Below are 14570 nucleotides of genomic sequence, written 5' to 3'. Positions count from 1 at the left end.
ACCTTTCAAATACGACAAGAGTAAATTGCCTGTTATAGCTTTCGGAAATGGCATGTTCGGAAAAGACGGTGTACATTTGAAGGGTCTCAGGGTAGGAGTGACAGGAGTTCTTTACAAACAACTCAAAATGAGACAGAAATCAGGAGAACTTTTACTTGCTTCTGTAGATGAGTTCAAGACTTCAAAGATACAACAGGATTTACCAAAACTGGTCAAAGAATAATTTATTAATACTGTAAATATAGACCTGTCATGCATGTCTTCAAATATGCTTGACTGATGCTTACATTGGGTTGCACAGTGTCCAAACTTGTCAAAGTTGCGGAATAATGTGGCAATGCGACGTTAACGCGTCGAAAAATATATTCAAGATCTCAAGACAAGTGATTGGTGGTCATAGGCGTCCACAGGAGTTCACAAGAGAACAATAGGTCTTGTTTTTTTATATCGCCGTCTCGTACACGGTTTCTCTTGTTAAAGAGATTTAGATATTTACAGGTATGCTGTATCTAGTTTTTATTTTTTTTTTTCATGATTCTAATTGAATAATTATGTAATAAAGAGTCACAATCCTCCACATTTTTTACTGCTTAAAAGGAAAGATACTGGGACAACCTGGCTGTTCTATTTTTTTTTTTTAATATTGATGAATCTTACAATGTCCATGGCACCATCGAAACAAGCAGTTATACAAGCATATCGTAGCTTACTTAGAACACAAAGACAAGTTTTTGATAGTAAGTGTCAACTTTTTATCTATTTATTTATGGAACTGATTAATGAATGACTATAATATAGCTGATATAAGGGCAATTGATGGTTGGTAAAAAAAAAAAAAGTATAAATATTTATAATTATTGAATAAATGATATATATTTCTTTAATATACTAGCTGCTAGAAGAGAAACCTATAATCGATTTATGCAGTATAAAAATGAAACAAATATTGATATTCTTGAAGAGGTAAAAAAAAAAAAAAAAAAAAAAAAAAATGCTATGAAATAGATAAGAATTATTTTTTATATCTTAGAAATTACAACTAGCAAAACAAGTAGAAACATTATTAAAAAGAATGTTATTCAAAGCGTGTCAGAAGGAAATAATGTATTTAGTAAGTTTAATTTTTCTTGTTTAAAAAATAGAGCTGAGAAAACTAAATAAGATTTCACCATAGAATTAAGGATTACAAAAGATACAGAATTGGGCGATAATGATTCAATCAAGAAAACAAAAAATATCAACCGTCAAAAGAAGAATGGATGTTGTGGAAAACATTAAAAAGCCCGTGATACAATAAAGAGCACATGTAAAATAAAGGCTTGTGTTTATTTATTTGTTTTTGCTTCTTTTTTTTGCTTCTTTTTTTTGCTTCTTTTTTGCTTCTTTTTCCTTCTTTTTTCCTTTTGTTTCTTACTACTACTTTATATGATTCATAATCACGTATCATCATTGCCACCACCAACAACAAAATGGCCTTTGCATTTAATAACAGAACAATTAGTCAATAAATTATCAACAGAAATACCAGTGACAACAGCTACTACTACTCATAATAATAAAAAAGGTGTAGTTATAAATCAATCACCACCTTCTGTTATGATGGAACAAGAAGAAAATACACCCGTTTGGTGGCTATTTTCAAATGATGGGTTTTATTCTATTTGTTCTTTATTGTTTTTATTTGGATTTATCTTTCCACCTTTTTGGTGGATTGGATCATTTTGGCCAAGGAGAGTAAAAGAAAGGGGAGGGAAAATGGCTGATAGATGGCAGAAATTAAATAGAATGATGTCTATAGGATTTAGTATCATTTTAATCCTATTTATCATTTTATTCGTCATCATTTATTCTATTGGTTGAACCTTCTTTTTATAAATCACATTATTTATATTTCCACCTATTATTTATGATATTAATCTTTATGTGTGCGTGTTTTTTTTTATACTATTTGCTCATATACTTGCGCCAATCTCTACGATGAGGTAACTCATAGGCATATCTCCATTCTCCATCCACTATAAATTTATATTCAATTTCTTTATCTAACTCCAATGGAATATGAATGACAAAACGATTCGGGTCTTTATCATCCTGTACCATTTCCATAGATCCTATTCTATCTCTGTAAGTTCAACTTTCTTCAAGTAACATGAAATCTTACCTGTCCAATTATCAAATTCGCCAGTGATTTGAACTTTTTTACCACCATGATTCCAATAAATCTAATAGTATATAATACATGAGAATATATGTATATAACAAATATCATTTCTATTATTTACTGTTGTCATTTCCGTTGATACATGATCAGCAGTAGTAGTCACAGATGTTGAATCATTGGATAAAGAATGACTACGTGCTGATATCATATCCGATGCCTCGTTATTTTTCATTTCATCCGTAGTCATCAACTCTTCTTTATTATCAACGTCTTCTTTCGTAACTACCTTCTTTAGGCTTTCATCATCTTCACTCGGGATTTCCTTATTATTGGAGTTGACAATAGTCTGCTTTCTACCACTAGTAGAAGCTAAAGGAAGAGCAAGCCAATCCCGCATAATAAACCGTAAAATTTGTAAGAAAAAGAAACGAATTGAAAATGTAAAGAAGCCACGATCATAACCTGATATCATTTTTTTTTTAAAAAAGTATATGAATTTATTTTTATTTATAAGTAGGATAAATTATATGATAAAATAAAAAAAAAAAGTAAAGTAAAATAAAATAAAATAAAATAAAATAATAAATAAAAGCAATTTAAACAATTTTATTGCATATTATTTTCACTGTTATTTAACACATACCCCTGTTTCTTTCTTTTTTTTATTATTTCCCTTTTTCTTTTTCCTTTTCCTTTTTCTCTTTTCTCTTTTTCCCTTTTTCCTTTTTCCCTTTTTCCTGCTTGGATATACATCTAAATAGAAATCGAATAAAAATGATACTTTTGTTTATGAGCATAAACAACAAATCCTTGTATTAGTAACAACAGTAATCAAATAGATATTTTTTCTATTTAATGTCATCATCTTTACTCTAAAAGAAAGTTTATTATTCTTTACGAAATAAAGACGTATCCATTTTATAATCATTTCATGTCAAAAAAAAAAGAAAAAAAAAAACCGAAAATTCCATTTATTAGCAAACTTATTTATTTAACCTTTGCTATGCTATGTACCATTTCCTAATAAATAAATAAACGAGTCAGTTACTATTCTATTCTCCTTTTTTTTTTTTTCTTCTTCAATTCTTACTTCTTTAGAAATTAAATGACACGTTTTTTCAATTAAATTCAATAAAGAATTAATGTCATTAGACCAATTATTCAAGATTTCATTAGCATCTTTTTTAGTTTGAAAATTGATGATTCCAGCAGAACGGTCAATACGAGCATAAATCGTCTTTGAAACAACCAATTTAGATAAACATTCTTCGGTATCTTTTTCACTCAAGTCTAATAATTGAGTTAATCTCTTTGTTGTAACACGTGTATAATATTTAGCAATAACTCGAATATTATGTTCAACTACACGATCATGAAGTTCCTTCCATCTCTTTTGTCCTTCTTCAGTCGATTTATTAAAAGCAGTGGATTGACTCAATAAATGACCATAACTCTTTTCAATCTCAGTCCAACGCATCAATTCAACTGTAACAAAACGTTTAGCGATTTCTTGATATTCACTCATCTGTGCCAATTTAGGATCTTCATACATTCTATAAAGTAAATCAGATTGTTCATTATCATAAGGTGCTAATATAACAAACAAGACTGCATTTTGAAGCGCTTCTTTCCATTTCTTTTCATCTGCTTGAATTGATTCTGAATCGTATATTTGTTTGTAAAACTTGTGAATATTCAAATACTGTTCTTCATGTAAAGCATGCTGAATCATCAAGTTATAATATCTAAGTTTAAGATCCTTTTTTTTTTTGTTTAATAAATAAAATGAATACTTTTTCTTCTTCTTTTCTCTACTAATCAGACTTACTTCATTTTCTTTATCTTGGAAAAATCTTGCATTAATCTTTTTAGAAATAATTTGTGTTCTAATATAATCTGATTTAGCTAAACACAATCGCATTTGCTCTAAAATAAAGTCGACTTTTTCACGTTTATCCATAGAACCAAATGTTTCAACTTGAAGCTCTTGAAGAATATCAGCAGCTTCCGCTATCTTGCCTTCATCTTCACGAATCTTGGATAAAAGACGAGTAATACGTGCTCTTTCAACTTCAACATAAATCTATTTTTTTTTTGAAGGGATTACTTTTAAAGGACAAATATAAAATAAGCCTCTCTCTCTTTTTTTTTTCTTTTTACCTTTCCATCAGTAACAGTACGAAGTGTATCAATTAATTCAAGCTTAGTGTCCATATCAGGTGTTAAATCAAGATAACTCATGGCTTGTTGGACCATTTTGGAAGTAGCCTAATAACCATTTACAAAAGGGAAAAAAAAATTATAAATAAAATGAACATTGTAAAATTCTCATATATACTCACAGCCTTCAATTGTCCATGTTTTTTTGACAATAAAACAATTTGTTCATTTAAAAGCTTCCAATCCTTAACTTCAAAACATAATTTAACAACTTGAGTAAGAATACGACCTGTTGATGCTTGATCAGCAGCCTAATTCGAAAAAAAAAAACGTACAAATGAGAAAATAATGTCAATGTAACAATAATTATACTAGTTTACATTTCTAGCTTGCTTTTCAAGAGATAATAATTTTTCTAAAGCTTCATTGATTTTGCCTTGCTATAATCGATCCAAGAATTAAAAGAATTTTTTTATTATTATTAATAAACGCGTTAGAGAATACTCCTTTCTTTCTTTGGTTTATACCTTGGTCAAAGCCTCGGTTTCAGGTAAAAGAACATCAACTTGAGGACTAAAGTCTTTGTCCATCTTTTCTAATTTTCCGTCTGACATGATTTATATTAAACTGATTTATGGATACTTGTATAAGAAGAAGAAGAAGAAGAAGAAAAAAAAAAAAAAAAAGTCAATTTCCAATGTCTATATTAGCTTCAAGTAAAGGCTTACGTTCCCGCCTTCAAGTACACGTCATTCATTTCAAACTCAATTGAATATATTTTAAAAGAGCGTTACACAAGACTTTTTTTTTTTTTTCTAATAGTAGCAGTACGTTGAGTGAATGATATTTGTACATGCACAATGGATCTTATTTAGCTACTGCTGTGAATGTATAATACATATAAGTATATTTAGATTAAACTAGTAGTCTATGTTATGCGATTATTAGTGTGAGTGTGTGTGGGGGGGCGGGAGCCAATCTATGACAACAGATATCTTTAACTACTACTCTTTGTATATTTTAGCCATAAATTATATGTTGATGTACTTTTTTTTTTTTTTTTTTTTTTTTTGAAGCTTGCTGGATGAGTGATGGAAAGAAAGAAAGAAATAGCAAGGAAAAAGCGTTTGGATAAGGAAGAATGATTAATCTATGACTTTCATATTATTACAGTTAGTCAGTCTACTTTGATTAGTCTTTTTGAAAACGAGGTATTAATAGAGAAATAAGATGGAAACAATAATCGCTCTACAATTCATTTTAATAGCTTTTAAAATAAAGTAAATAAATTGGGTTAGGATGGACACGTCTTTAAAGGAAAATTAAGCTAAAGGTATATATATATATAAAAAAAAGAAAATAGATTTATTAAGCAAATAAATTAGTTTTCTTTGATTAAATGTTGGTGTACAATAGTCAATTGAGCTTCCAAATCTACTATTCTTTGTCTGTTTTGTTCTTCTTTTACTTTGGCATGATTTATTTCAGTTTCTAATACTGCAGCTTGTACTTTTAATTCTTGATTCAGTGTCTTTAATGACTTTACCTTTTCCTCTAACGTTTCCATTTTAATCGCTTTCCTTAATCGAGATCTACGAGCAGCATCTGTATTACGTTGTCTCTTAAGAATGATACGAAGAGGAGAGGCTGTTGTAGAAAGCGACTCATTCTTTTGATTCATCTTTAACATGGTCAGATGATTCGTATTATTCATGATGCTATTTGTGTAGTTTTCATCATCTTTATTTTTGTTCTTTTGCTGAATAGATTGGATTAAAGCATATAATCGTAATAATGATTGTCCTTGCTTGTTTATACAATTTTCTTTTGTATCCGTAGCATTTATGCTCTCTAATAACAAGTCCTTCTTTTCTTCTTCTTCCATCGTATTTATCAAAATATGCTTTAATGAACATTTATTATTATTAGAAGTTGAATGCATTAAAGTCGTAGAAGAAGATGGATTCTTTAATAAATCATCTTTAGGAAGCCAATGATTTATTCTTTTATTTGAATCCAATCCATACCAGTTATTCGTACTAGTATCGTTCTTTTGTTTTACAGACATTGATAATATATATATATATATAAATAAGAAAAAGTAAAAAAAAAGTAAAAAGTAAAAGTTAAAAAGTAAAAAGAAAAAAGAAAAAGAAAAAGAAAAAGAAAAGAAAAAAGGAGGGGAATTTATATAGATAGATAGATGTAATTCTAAATATCTTTATCAACAATTACTGTCTTATATAGTAGTAGTAGTAGTAGTAATAGTAATAGTAACAGCAATAGTAGTAATCGTAGTCGTAAGTTGTAGCATGATCTATATTTTTGATTGGTTTGATTTGATGACACGTTTTGTTTCCTTTTATTAAAAATTATGATTGGTTGAACCAAATTTAACAAAAAAAAAAAAAAATAAACTTATTTTTTATTCAATTGACCACATCGTAGTCTCATTTTTATTATTATTTGCTTGTTGTAATAAAGTTTTATTTGCTGCACCTCTTTCATCCTCTTCTTCTAAACTACTATCATGATCAATTGTAACTGGATTATTGTTCTTCTTCTTATGAACAGAGTCATCTTTAAATAGATAAAGACCGTTTTTAACATTCCAAAAACATTTTATAGCTACTACAACTGTCAATAGAATTAAGAATGCAGCAATAACAGTAGTAAATATCAAGAATTGACGTGTATGAAGATAAGGATCATAACTGTCAAATGCGGGCTTTCTGGCGATAACAGCTAAACGATAGATAAAATAGACAATAGCCAGAATACCACCACCAATAAATGTCAACATGGCCAATTTATTTTCTTTATAAACTGCTAAAAGTGCTAATGATAATCCAATTCCACCAAAGAGGAAGACAAGGACTGTTTCAGTGACTGTATCATGATATTTTAATCTTTGAGATGGAATGAGTTGTGCTGCAAATGAAAAGACAAAGAAGAAATCAAGTTTAAGCAAAGTTAAGAGTAAACTAGTTGTGATTAAAGCATTTCGAATTCTAATATAGAATAGTAGAAATGATGAGTATGTTTGTTTGTTTGTTAGCTTGTTTGCTTGCTTGCTTGCTTGCTAGTTTGCTTGCTAGCTTGCTTGCTCGCTTATTTATTGATATCCTTTTTTTTTCTTTTTACTTTACCTTATATCTGCAGAAAAGTTTCTATAATTGTCCCAAGCGAATTGCTTACGAAGTCTCCAACCTAAAATAGCTAATAAAACAAAAAAGACGGGAATCAAAGCGATAATTGTATATTCAATAGGTCTCATTGAATTACGATAAAAGACTTTAGCCAGATTCATTCCACTTAGACTATCCTCCCAACGTGATTCTATCGGTTTCCAAAAGTCTTCATTTCCACTATTATAATAATATTCAACAAGATTAGTGTTTGTAGTTTAACTGTAAAATGAGTCTACTTTACCAGACAGCGTTTTCTAATATAACATGTTGTTGAAGTTGAATACCTGCGTATCTATTTATTATTGTTATTATTAGCATTATGATTATTGCTGTTGTTGTATACTATATAATTTTAACTTGTTTTACACTAACATATTATTATTATCATTAGTTTGAAAGATGAAATCATTAAATAGATTACTTTACCTACTACTAAAAGTCCAAAAGTAATCAATGCACATAATTGAGCTGTCAAAGAGAATGTAACTGTCAAGTCTTGAAAAAATGAATAAAACAAAAAAGAAGAAAGATGTTTACCTGTATTTCTTTGATATAAGGCGTCAATACATAAAATAACTTGGAATAGTTGAGAGATAATAAAGAGTGAATGGTAAATTAAATCTGATTCGCTTACACCTATATGTCTGGAATTTTAGTTAATTAATTCTCTAGGCTATCCATATCTAATCCTCCTTCTAACCTTCTCCAATAGAATCAGTATCACAATTCTGAACTAAACCAAGATGATTCATAATAACGATTCCTTCTAGAATAGAGATCACTATGGCTTCAAATGTGACAAGACAAATAGTCAATATCGATTCCTTTGATTTAAATATAGGATTCTCTCTTAATTGCATTATTTTTATGAATAAAGTAAAAAATAAAAGAAAGAAAGAGATCTACTCGTACAACTTTTTTATTTTTATTATTCATTTCTCTTCTTGTACTCATGTTAAAGTGGCTATGATACATATACACCATTTTGACACATGCACAACTTGTATATAATTAACAATTTTGAGGCGCAGTTTGTATAACGTGCTTTCGTCAAAATAGAAAGAGTCTTTTAGATCTATATTTATATAAAAGTAGTAGTAGTAGCAGCAGTAGTAGTAGTAATAGCAGTAGTGGAAGCAAAAGAAAGATAATTCATACTCGATTGTATATCGTTTTTTTTTTCTTTAGCTTTATATAAAATTCGAGTCATACTTGTTGACTCCTATTTATTTGTATGAGTAAATTGGCTTAGTAAAAGGGGTATAGGAACTTTCTCCTCCTCCTTCTATTACTATATAATTTTTTGTAGTACAATCTAATATCATACAAACACTGTTGTAAATTCGTTCATATTTCATAATTGGAAATAATTCTACTACGCTATTACAAGGAATAAAATTACGTAATAACAAAGTTAAAAAAAAAATTCCATTGTTCTTTAGTGTACTGGAGGCAAAGTAGGTAGGAGAAAAGGTAGGCTACTAATAATAATGGAGGTACTAATGCGGGAAAGTAATTTATTATCTAATCTGTTATTGTCCATAACAAGTAAGTTGAAAGAGTGACTAAGTTTTTTTTTTTTTTTTTTTTTTTTTTTTCATTATTATTTAAAGAAATATTAAAAGCTCGTTTAATGTTCTTTATTAGTTTTGTTTATTTAAACTATAACCTATCATGGATTTTGACAAGCCTATATTACAGCAAATTGAACAAATATCTCATAAGGCAATAGAGTATGTCTCTGATAGATCTAATTTGGAAAAAATAGGAAAAATAACTGCTATTTCAATAGCAACTTATGTGATTGCTGATGTAAGAAAAAATCATCCCCCCTTTCTACACAAAAATATCGAAACTTATTCTATTTGAACATTAGAAACTATATGTGGCATTTTTCGGTCCACTGAGTAGAGTTCCTGGACCTTTTTATACACGATTTTTATATATGCCAAAGTTTTTATATGATAGACCCAGTGGAACATTGTAAAGTAGTTGAATTATACAAAGATATAGACTAATGATAAATTCCTTTTTATTATTATTAGATATAAAACATTTTTATCCCTTCATGATAAATATGGTGATATGGTTCGTATTGGCCCCAACACAATCAGTATTGCAAATAAAGACTTACTTAAACAAGTTCTTGTTTCTGATGATCTTCCTAAAGGTCCAATTTATAAAATCCTTGAAGGTAATAACTTGACTTGAATAAAATTTAAATAAATAAACCTTTTTTTTTTTGATTAGGCAATGGAAAGCATTCACTCTTTAGCTCAACAGATCCAGTTTGGCATAAGCAAAGAGTAAAGCGTATTTATTTATTTATTAATTTATTAACTTTGACATTAAAACTTTTTTGATATTAGAGAAAGATTGTGTCTCCTGCATTTTCAATTAGATATCTCAACTCCCTTGAACCCTTTATGATCTCTGTGACACATTCTTTGATTAATAGAATAAATGAAGAAATTGATAAAGAACATGACAAAGATAACTATGGAATAATCGATATTTGGAGCTTAGTTCAATGTCTTGCCCTTGATGTGATTGGTGAAACTGCCTTTGGTGAATCCTTTAATATGATTGAAAACAATAGTCATTTTGTTCCTGCTGCTATAGTTGAAGAAATGAAATTAAGCGCTATTTCAGTTATGTATCCTCTTCTTTCTAAACTCTTTTTAAAAAAGTCAAGAATGATAAATCCAAAACTGACCGAGGTATTAAAAAAAAAAAAAAAAAAAAAGATTTTATTCTATTTTATTTTATTTTATTTTATTTTATTTTGGAATTACACATGTAATTATTAACTTACTATTATAAAATCTAGTTTTTAACAGGTATTATTAATCATCGCTTAAATAGTGATAAAGAGGGACGTAAGGATATCCTTCAATTCCTTATCAATTCTCAACAAGCAGAGAATGAAAATGATAGATTGACCCCTGATGCTATTATGGCAGAAACAGTTTTGTTTTTAATCGCTGGCTCAGAAACGACTAGTAATTCAATTGGTTTTGCCATCATTGAGCTTTTACAAAATCCTAATAAATTAAAAAAACTATATAAAGAAATTGATAGCATTGAAATGGAAGAAGGTCAAGTCGTTTTCTATCATGAACAACTTAAACATCTTCCTTATTTAAATGCTGTCATTAATGAAACTTTACGTTTGGATGCTGTTGCTGCTGGTTCACTTCCTCGAATTACACATAAACCTACAGTATTAGGTCATTTGATTTTACCTAAAGACGTAAGTATAAACGATATAAGAACGATGAAAAAAAAAAAGAAAAAGAAAAAGAAAGAAAGAAAGAAAGAAAGAATAATTGATTGATTATATATCAAAGATCATTGTCCTCTGTAATCTGTATCATGTTCAAACAGATAATAAATATTGGCCAAATCCTTATGAATTTAAACCTGAAAGATGGATTGAAAAAGACCAGATAGAATTAAATGATTTAGAAGCCTTTTTCCCTTTCAGCGCAGGGTAAGTCATCTCTTTTTTCTCTCTCTTTAGAATCTTTATTTTATTAAAAAAAAATCCCCTTTTATATATATATATACATAAATAGATCAAGGAATTGTATTGGTAAAAACTTTGCCCTTCAAGAAATGCGTATGGCTTTAGCCAGTTTATTGAAATATTTTGAAATTGCACCCATTGAACAAGAGATAAAAGATGCACAAGATCGTCGTTCGTTTGTTACTCTCACAGTAGCAAAAAATAGTGTTCGTATTAAAATTAAGCGAAGAGATGAAATAATGAAGCAGCAGAACGACAACAAAGTCCATTTAAAATAATATAGTTTAATATCCCCTTTATTTTATTTATCTTTTTATTTTAATCTGTCAACCGACCTGTATGCATCTTTTTAAAATTGATATATTAAAAACTTGCAGAGTCAAATGCTCAGATACATAAATAAATAAATAAAAAATAATAATTTATTATTTCCCTTTTTTTTTCTTTATATCATTTCAAAAAAAAAAAACACACACACACACACACACAAGCCAAAAACAAGGATTATACAATATGAGCCATTTGTCATCTTTTAATCAACTCAATTGGATTTATAAATACTACTTCAAACTTGGTTTAACAAATGCAAATTATTTTAAAAAATCAGTTAAATGGTTTATTATCTCAGGTCTTCTTTATACTACAAGTCGTGTAAGAAAAAAAAAAAAAGAAAGAAAGAAAGAAAAAATCAGGGCAAACTTATCTTTCTCTCTCTCTCTCTCTTTCATTATATACACAGAGAATATATAATGCATACTTTGGACCATTAAGTGGTATTCCAGGACACTTTGTTTGCAAATTTATAGATCTTCCAAGTCTTTTATTTGATATACCTACTGGAACAGTGTACTCTTTTTTTTTCCCTTTTGATATAGAATAAAGTAGTATCTAATCCTCTTTTGTTTCCCTCTTTTATATGATTAGATTCAAAAGTTTAAAAAAGATGCATGATCAATATGGTTCAGTTATACGTGTAGGTCCTAAAGCGATTTCCATTGGTGATAAAGACTTGATTAAATCAGTATTAGTCCATCACGATCTTCCAAAATCACCTATCTATAATATATTAAAGAGTAAGTTAAATATATATATATATATACACACACACACACATATATATATATATATATGTATATATAATTGATTCCTCTATGTGTCATTATTATAAACTCATCTTTTTTTTTAAAACTAACTTTTAGAACAAGGAGAATCTATGTTTAATACAACTAATAAGCAATTTCATAAAAATAGAGTAAAATTATTAAATAGAAAAAGAGATATTTTTTTCTTTATAATACTAATTATTCAATATTATATAGAGAAGATTAGTTTCACCTGCTTTTTCTATCAAGTATTTGAGCTCATTAGAGCCCTTCATGGCCTCTGTCATGAATACATTTATAAACAAAATAAATCAAGAAATAGACGAGTCAACTAACGAAGAAGGATATGCAGTGATTGATATTTGGTGTCTGTTACAACATGTAGCCTTTGATATCATAGGTGAAACTGCGTTTGGTCAAACGTTTCACATGATTGAAAATAAGGGTGATCATTGTGTTATGAAATATATGCTATTAAGATTCAAATTAGCTGCGTATGTTATCTCTTATATGTCCATTGCTAAATTTCTTTTCTCGGGGCGTATTCCTAAAAAAGTGCTTGATGTAACGATTTTTACTATTTTATTTATTTATGTATGTATGTAATTATTTAACAAGAAAACTAATCATTATATATATATGTACGTTTAGTTTTTGAATAATATCTATACAAGTCGGAAAGAAGAGAATAATAATACTAATACTAAAAGAAAAGATATTTTACAAGCTTTAATTGATACACAAGATGCTACACAGCCTGAAGATCGTTTATCCCCTGAGGCCATTCTTATTGAGACTTACTTGTTCCTTGCCGCTGGATCTGAAACAACAAGTAATACAGTTGGATTTGCAATTATTGAATTACTTCGTCATCCCAGTAAATTGAAAAAATTATATCAAGAGATAGATACCGTACCTTTTAAAGATGGAAGTCACCACTTATTATGTCATGATACCTTAAAGAAACTTCCTTATCTAAATGGAGTTATCAACGAAACTTTACGTTTAAATCCTGTAAGTGCTGTGGGTTTTCCTCGATATACAGATCAAGATATTTTACTTGGAGAACATTTGTTCATTCCAAAAGAGGTAAAAAAAAAAAAGAAAATAATTGTTATCCAAGAAAGATACTTATAACATGTATACACACACACATATATACATATATATGTAATTTTCTCTTATAGACTACTGTTGTTTGTAATGGCTATTATGCTCAATTAAATGACAAGTATTGGCCAAATGCTTCTCAATTTTTACCAGAGAGATGGATTCCCGGTGAAAAAGAATTTAAAGAGTCCAAACATGTGGATGCATTTTTTCCTTTTAGTTCAGGGTGAGTCTATATATATATATATATATATATATATAAAGGTTGTCTATTTTGTCATATATTTATTTATAAATATAGATCAAGAAATTGTATCGGCAAAAATTTTGCTTATCAAGAAATGCGTATTATTATTGCTTCTATCCTTAAAAATTATGAAATTGTACCTATTAAGGATGAAATGCAACATGCAACTCATCTTCGACAATATCTTACTCTTTGTATAGCTAAACGTAGTTTTAAGATTAAAATAATAAAGCGTGTCTAAAAAAAAAAAAAAAAAAAAAAAAAAAAAAAAAAAAAAAAAAAAAAAAAGTGAATACGATGGTAGTGGCTGATGACGGTCTTTTAAAATGAAAGCTGTTGCTATGGTTAACAAAAAAAAAAAAAAAAAAAAAAAAGGCGCGAAACTATTACAGTACACAAAATTTACAAACAAATAAATAAATATTTTTTTTTTCTCTCTCAATCATCTTTTATTAATTGTCAAAAGATACCATTAATACAATGTCAAATATTAAAATGGTATGTTAAACTTGTTTATATTAATACTACACTATTCACCTACTATAAAATATAATATATGCATATATAGTTGGATAAGAAGGAAGAGACAGACGGTGATGTCGAAGTTACCTGGGTCGATCAAGAACGAATTAATGAATTCAGTAGATACAATGCTAAAATTGATGATCTCGAGGAGCAATATGAAAAACTCAAGGTCTGTTATTACTTTATATGATAAAAAACAAACCAACAAAAACTAAACTTTTTATTTTATAAATAGCAAGAAAAGGAATATTTAGATGATGTAGCGATGGAACTTGAATTAGTAGATGAAGATGAAGCAGTACGATATAAAGTGGGTGATGCTTTTATTCATGTTAGTGCATCTGAAGCTATAGAAAAAGTTGAAAAGGATTCTGAAAAGTTAGGCTCAGCAATTGAAGATGTTAAACAACAAATTGATATTGTTCATGAAAAGATGGAAGGTTTAAAAAAGGATTTATATGCTAAATTCGGTAGTGCTATTAACTTGGAAAAAGATTAAAAGCAATTGTAATAGTAATAAAACCAAACAAAAAAAAAGGTCATT

At 28.4% G+C, this 14570-nt stretch overlaps 9 protein-coding genes across 9 annotated transcripts; 5 read left to right on the top strand and 4 right to left on the bottom strand.

The window, feature by feature from the left end:
* Positions 1 to 51: 51 nt before the first annotated feature.
* On the top strand, positions 52 to 434 carry BX663DRAFT_501633 (uncharacterized protein; the record flags this gene model as incomplete). Its single annotated transcript, XM_051526499.1, has 1 exon — positions 52 to 434. A coding segment is annotated over one exon (172 nt), but the record flags the coding sequence as incomplete, so codon positions are not given.
* Positions 435 to 658: 224 nt separating this feature from the next.
* BX663DRAFT_529949 (uncharacterized protein) lies at positions 659 to 1278 on the top strand (the record flags this gene model as incomplete). Its single annotated transcript, XM_051530283.1, has 4 exons — positions 659 to 737; positions 893 to 963; positions 1031 to 1088; positions 1163 to 1278. 4 exons carry the CDS (start codon positions 659 to 661, stop codon positions 1276 to 1278), a joined length of 324 nt encoding a protein of 107 aa, XP_051385060.1.
* A 666-nt stretch (positions 1279 to 1944) lies between these two features.
* On the bottom strand, positions 1945 to 2633 carry BX663DRAFT_549924 (uncharacterized protein; the record flags this gene model as incomplete). The annotated part of the gene is made up of 3 exons (XM_051531183.1): positions 1945 to 2111; positions 2162 to 2222; positions 2283 to 2633. The coding sequence occupies 3 exons, from the start codon at positions 2631 to 2633 to the stop codon at positions 1945 to 1947; spliced, it is 579 nt and encodes a 192-aa protein (XP_051385059.1).
* A 427-nt stretch (positions 2634 to 3060) lies between these two features.
* Positions 3061 to 5003, bottom strand: BX663DRAFT_501599 (uncharacterized protein). Its single transcript, XM_051526498.1, has 7 exons — positions 4849 to 5003; positions 4702 to 4761; positions 4504 to 4632; positions 4322 to 4429; positions 3990 to 4244; positions 3252 to 3920; positions 3061 to 3181 (listed from the first exon to the last, which is right to left on the bottom strand). The coding sequence occupies exons 1-7, from the start codon at positions 4933 to 4935 to the stop codon at positions 3149 to 3151; spliced, it is 1341 nt and encodes a 446-aa protein (XP_051385058.1). The 5' UTR covers positions 4936 to 5003; the 3' UTR covers positions 3061 to 3148.
* A 625-nt stretch (positions 5004 to 5628) lies between these two features.
* On the bottom strand, positions 5629 to 6478 carry BX663DRAFT_501595 (uncharacterized protein). The gene has a single exon (XM_051526497.1). The coding sequence runs from the start codon at positions 6387 to 6389 to the stop codon at positions 5703 to 5705; it is 687 nt and encodes a 228-aa protein (XP_051385057.1). The 5' UTR covers positions 6390 to 6478; the 3' UTR covers positions 5629 to 5702.
* A 241-nt stretch (positions 6479 to 6719) lies between these two features.
* Positions 6720 to 8412, bottom strand: BX663DRAFT_501589 (uncharacterized protein). The gene is made up of 6 exons (XM_051526496.1): positions 8213 to 8412; positions 8050 to 8148; positions 7939 to 7980; positions 7754 to 7805; positions 7471 to 7689; positions 6720 to 7332 (listed from the first exon to the last, which is right to left on the bottom strand). Exons 1-6 carry the CDS (start codon positions 8370 to 8372, stop codon positions 6747 to 6749), a joined length of 1158 nt encoding a protein of 385 aa, XP_051385056.1. The 5' UTR covers positions 8373 to 8412; the 3' UTR covers positions 6720 to 6746.
* A 688-nt stretch (positions 8413 to 9100) lies between these two features.
* BX663DRAFT_541327 (cytochrome P450) lies at positions 9101 to 11498 on the top strand. The gene is made up of 8 exons (XM_051530774.1): positions 9101 to 9324; positions 9389 to 9495; positions 9558 to 9706; positions 9763 to 9818; positions 9882 to 10232; positions 10343 to 10765; positions 10863 to 11005; positions 11091 to 11498. Exons 1-8 carry the CDS (start codon positions 9187 to 9189, stop codon positions 11317 to 11319), a joined length of 1596 nt encoding a protein of 531 aa, XP_051385055.1. The 5' UTR covers positions 9101 to 9186; the 3' UTR covers positions 11320 to 11498.
* Positions 11499 to 11957: 459 nt separating this feature from the next.
* BX663DRAFT_484397 (cytochrome P450) lies at positions 11958 to 13742 on the top strand (the record flags this gene model as incomplete). Its single annotated transcript, XM_051524551.1, has 6 exons — positions 11958 to 12114; positions 12241 to 12293; positions 12361 to 12738; positions 12796 to 13233; positions 13332 to 13480; positions 13556 to 13742. 6 exons carry the CDS (start codon positions 11958 to 11960, stop codon positions 13740 to 13742), a joined length of 1362 nt encoding a protein of 453 aa, XP_051385054.1.
* Positions 13743 to 14069: 327 nt separating this feature from the next.
* Positions 14070 to 14426, top strand: BX663DRAFT_419608 (Prefoldin beta-like protein; the record flags this gene model as incomplete). Its single annotated transcript, XM_051522388.1, has 2 exons — positions 14070 to 14195; positions 14262 to 14426. Coding segments are annotated over 2 exons (291 nt in total), but the record flags the coding sequence as incomplete, so codon positions are not given.
* Positions 14427 to 14570: the final 144 nt, after the last annotated feature.

This window comes from Cokeromyces recurvatus (assembly GCF_025118155.1).
Source record: "Cokeromyces recurvatus strain NRRL 2243 chromosome Unknown BX663scaffold_6, whole genome shotgun sequence".
Taxonomy (NCBI): domain Eukaryota; kingdom Fungi; phylum Mucoromycota; class Mucoromycetes; order Mucorales; family Mucoraceae; genus Cokeromyces; species Cokeromyces recurvatus.
This window is presented reverse-complemented; position numbering and strand designations above follow the sequence as displayed.

What these genes read in the sequence shown, in the direction of transcription:
- BX663DRAFT_501599 (XM_051526498.1), bottom strand. Translation starts at nt 4,935, where the DNA reads ATGTCAGACGGAAAATTAGAAAAGATGGACAAAGACTTTAGTCCTCAA. An exon ending in AACATGGACAATTGAAGGCT is followed by an intron (nt 4,430 to 4,503) that starts GTGAGTATATAT and finishes AATGGTTATTAG; the next exon opens with GCTACTTCCAAAATGGTCCA. An exon ending in GTCATTTAATTTCTAAAGAA is followed by an intron (nt 3,182 to 3,251) that starts GTAAGAATTGAA and finishes TTTATTTATTAG; the next exon opens with GAAATGGTACATAGCATAGC.
- BX663DRAFT_501595 (XM_051526497.1), bottom strand. Translation starts at nt 6,389, where the DNA reads ATGTCTGTAAAACAAAAGAACGATACTAGTACGAATAACTGGTATGGA.
- BX663DRAFT_501589 (XM_051526496.1), bottom strand. Translation starts at nt 8,372, where the DNA reads ATGCAATTAAGAGAGAATCCTATATTTAAATCAAAGGAATCGATATTG. An exon ending in TACTGATTCTATTGGAGAAG is followed by an intron (nt 8,149 to 8,212) that starts GTTAGAAGGAGG and finishes CCAGACATATAG; the next exon opens with GTGTAAGCGAATCAGATTTA. An exon ending in CTTATATCAAAGAAATACAG is followed by an intron (nt 7,981 to 8,049) that starts GTAAACATCTTT and finishes TCTCTTTGACAG; the next exon opens with CTCAATTATGTGCATTGATT.
- BX663DRAFT_541327 (XM_051530774.1), top strand. Translation starts at nt 9,187, where the DNA reads ATGGATTTTGACAAGCCTATATTACAGCAAATTGAACAAATATCTCAT. An exon ending in GATAGACCCAGTGGAACATT is followed by an intron (nt 9,496 to 9,557) that starts GTAAAGTAGTTG and finishes TATTATTATTAG; the next exon opens with ATATAAAACATTTTTATCCC. An exon ending in TAAATCCAAAACTGACCGAG is followed by an intron (nt 10,233 to 10,342) that starts GTATTAAAAAAA and finishes TATAAAATCTAG; the next exon opens with TTTTTAACAGGTATTATTAA.